We start from the raw sequence: 3,809 nt of genomic DNA, 5'->3' as shown, positions 1-3,809 counted from the left end.
TGTCTCTCTCTCTCCCTCCCTCTCTATCCCCCTCTCTCTCTCTCTCTCTCTCTCTCTCTCTCTCTCTCTCTCTCTCTCTCTCTCTCTCCCTCTGTCTCTCCTCCTACTGTCGGCCCTGTGATTCGGTGCGTGGCAGTCAAACGCTGGGGAGTCTGTCTGATCCCTCAAACCTGCTTTAACAGACATCTAATTGCCCCAGGTTTGCCGAAGTAATATCGGCCTCCTCCACCGAGAGTGACACACACACACTCACAGCCACCGAAAATGAACAGAGCAAACACTCGGCGCGCCTTGTCTGCCTTGTGTTCCCAGAGATTATTAGAACACACAGAGAATGAGCGCGAGGATATTCAATTAAAAAAAAAAAAAAACACAAAATATATTATAAAGAAGCGTGCCAGACGAACAACAGAAAAGAGAGATAGACAGACAGAGTCAGACGGAGGAGAGGAAATGAAAGGGTGAAGGAGGGGGGCAGAGAGAGAAGAGAGGGAAGCCAAAGCAGCCTCGACAGCACCGCCGTCACGCTGTGAATGCTATCAGTCACCGTGATCAGAGGCGGAGACATGACAGTCCCCTTCCGTCTGGGGTTGGACGTGTGGGGAGGTGGGATGGATGGGGTGGGGTGTGTGTGTATGTGTGTGTGTGTGTGTGTGTGGGGGGGGGGGGGGGGGGGGGGGGTTGTTCTGTACAAAGAATCACAGAGCTGAGAGAACTGGCGCTAGTGTAGGATTAACACACGCACTCTCACTCGCACACACACACACACACACACACACACACACACACACACACAACACGAATGTATCTCTGCCAACCAGGAGGTAGGAATAAGACAAATGATGCAACGTAAAGAAATAGGCGTACAAACAGCGCCGCTTCTCTCTCTCTCTCTCTCTCTCTCTCTCTCTCTCTCTCTCTCTCTCTCTCTCTCTCTCGCTCGCTCGCTTTCTTCGGACGCCCCAAACACTCCTCCTCCGCCGCCACTCCAGCCGCCGCCGTTACCGCCGCCGCTGCCGTCTGGGAATGCGCTGCCGTCAGCGGGCGTAGGGGGAGCCGTGGCTCAGCAGCTTTTCCAGCAGCTCCATTAAGCTTTACGCCGCCGCCCGCCCTGGGACGGGGCGCCAGATAAAGCCAATCAGCTCCAGTCTTCTGGCTTGTGGGAGATGATTACATGGATGCCTGAACCAAAGGCAGCTGACAGGCTTTGGCAGACAGTATTTTGTACCTTTTTTATTGGGAGGGGGAGCAAGGGGGAGGGGGGGGGGGGGGGGGGGGGCAAGAGGGGTGCTTTGTGTACCTGAGTTTTTTGTGGTGGTGTGGGAGTTTAGTTGTTCTCAAACACACACACAAGACAGACACACACACACACACACACACACACACACACACACACACATCAAATGCACCGTGCACCCACAGGCGCATAAACACACATACACACACACACACACACACACACACACAAACACACTACAAATGCACCGTGCACACACAGGTACTGTACATAAACACACACACACACATACCTCCCCCCCACCCTCCCCCCTCCACCCCACCTCAAAACAACCCTGGCTAACCTGTGAAACATGGGCCGGGCTAGAGATGTGGCGGCCGTGACGGCAGCAGGCCGGATTACAAATCACGTTGACTCTGCACTGGTTTCCCTGTTTCCCCCGAGTCCAGACCCCACCCCTCCCCCCACCCGTCTACCCCCAACTAACCCCCACCTCCACCCCCACACCCCCTCCTCCTCCACCCCACCAGCCCTGGGCCTTATCCATCACCGGCGAGGAGGCGAGTAATCAGTCTCTTTTGCGGTGGAACAAATGCATCACTTTCATACAGGGGGCCCACGTTCGCGCCGGCGCCGGCGCTGAGCTGAGTCGAGCCGAGCCCGGCAAAACCTCCACCGCCATAAAACTGAATTGAATTTCATTTACCGGAGCCTATTCATTCTGCGCTGACACTCGTATTGATTGAAGCCTCGCAGGTACTGTTAATTCACCGTGTCGCGGCGTGTTTTTATTTATCTATTGTTGCCTTGAAGGTTGCGCGGGGGCACTCGGCGCGGCCGCGGCGCGGCACCGGTTGGGCTTCAGACGGCGGGAGGAGGTTCGGACCGTTTTTTCGACGGCCTATTACGACGAGGATGAGGGACGGCGAAAACGTGACCGCGATGGGTGTCTGAGAGAGATAGAGGAAGAGAGAGAGATAGAGAGAGAAAGAGAGGGAAAATGAGAGAGAGATAGAGAGAAGGGAAGAGAGAGAGGGAAAGACAGAGAGAGAGGAGAGAGAGGGAGGGAGAGAGGAAATGAAGGGGAAACTGTTTTTTTCCTCCGTCTCTGTCGTGGTCTTCTTGCTGACGTGTGTTAACTTAAACACTAACTGATAAGCGGCCGTCGGGAGTGTCTGCTCCACATGGCATCAGCATTGGGGATGTGCAATGGTCTGATTAGCTAATTAAGCTAATGATCAGCTACACGCTGCCTGACTCCATACCAAACAGCTCCACATTCTGAAGGGAATCGTCAACATCCCGGCGTGTCTTGAGTGTGTGTGTGTGTGTGTGTGTGTGTGAGAGAGAGTTTGTGTGTGTGAGTCTGTGTGTATCTGTCCATGAGTGCGTGTGTTTGTGTCTGTCTGTGCATATGTGTGCATTCTTGAGTGCACAGTCAGTGGAGAGAAATCACTAAAATTAGCAATCTGGATTGCCAAGTCCCTAGTGGACCAGATGGCAAGAAAAAGAACAACACTCTGAAAAAGAGGAAGAAGAAGAAAAAAAAGAAAGAAAAACAAAAAAGAGCAAAAGTCTCACCAAGCACAGCCGTCCTCACCGTCAGACTCTTTGTTTTGTTGTTTTGTTGTTTTGTTGTTTTGTTGTTTTGTTGTTTTTGTTTGTCCTCCACAGCCGTTCTCACTCTTTGTTTGTTTGTTTGTCCACAGCTTTGGAGAAAGTGGGCAAGGACTCGTCCTACGAGCAGGAGGGCAAGGTCCAGTTTGTGATGGACGCCGTGTACGCCATGGCCCACGCACTGCACCGCATGCACAAGGAGCTGTGCTACGGCTACCCGGGCCTCTGCCCCCGCATGAGCAACATCAACGGCAAGGAGCTGCTGGGCTACATCCGCGCCGTCAACTTTAACGGTGAGTCACCGCCGGCGCCGGTGGTGGTGGTGGTTGGGGCAGCGGTCACCGGGCCATGGCACACAGTCACCGCACAGAACACACACACACACACACCCATACACGCACACACACACACACAGGCACACACGCTCATGCCCGCTGAATGGCATTCGTCAGCGTCGGAAAGGCATCGACTCGGTGTCACTGTTTGCTTTATGTATGCGGTGCGGGAATGCGTCAGAGGATTTGTGTGATAGCATATATATCTGAGTAGTCCATTGTGTGTGTGTGTGTGCGCGTGTGTGGTATGCTTGTGTGTGTGTGTGTGTGTGTGTGTGTGTGTGTGTGTGTGTGTTTGACTTGTTTTGTGTGCGGGCGTAGTAGAGGGGTGTTGCATTGGCCACGCAGTAGCCCATTAAAATTTTGGACAGGGTGGATCCTCCAATTATTTTTCACATTTGTTAACATTTCTAGATAGGGCGAGTTTGGCCTTGGCAGAGCAATATGTCCTCAGAGTGACTTATACGTGTCATTATCTATTCATTTTTTTTTTGTGTGTGTTTGTGTGTGTGTTTGTGTGTGTGTGTGTGTGTGTGTGTGTGTGTGTGTGTGTGTGTGTGTGTGTGTGTGTGTGTGTGCGTGTGTGAGCCTGTGTGTGTGTGTGTGTGTGTGTGTGTGTG

General features: G+C 52.8%; 1 protein-coding gene across 1 annotated transcript in view; it reads left to right on the top strand.

The window, feature by feature from the left end:
• Positions 1–3,809, top strand: part of grm8a (glutamate receptor, metabotropic 8a) — a 165,998-nt gene that overhangs the window by 122,173 nt on the left and 40,016 nt on the right. The window contains exon 6 of the mRNA XM_062517482.1: positions 2,947–3,147. Within this exon, the coding sequence (XP_062373466.1) occupies positions 2,947–3,147 (201 nt within the window). The remainder of the gene's footprint in view (positions 1–2,946; positions 3,148–3,809) is intronic.

This window comes from Sardina pilchardus, chromosome 17 (genome assembly GCF_963854185.1).
Source record: "Sardina pilchardus chromosome 17, fSarPil1.1, whole genome shotgun sequence".
Classification (NCBI taxonomy): domain Eukaryota; kingdom Metazoa; phylum Chordata; class Actinopteri; order Clupeiformes; family Clupeidae; genus Sardina; species Sardina pilchardus.
This window is presented reverse-complemented; position numbering and strand designations above follow the sequence as displayed.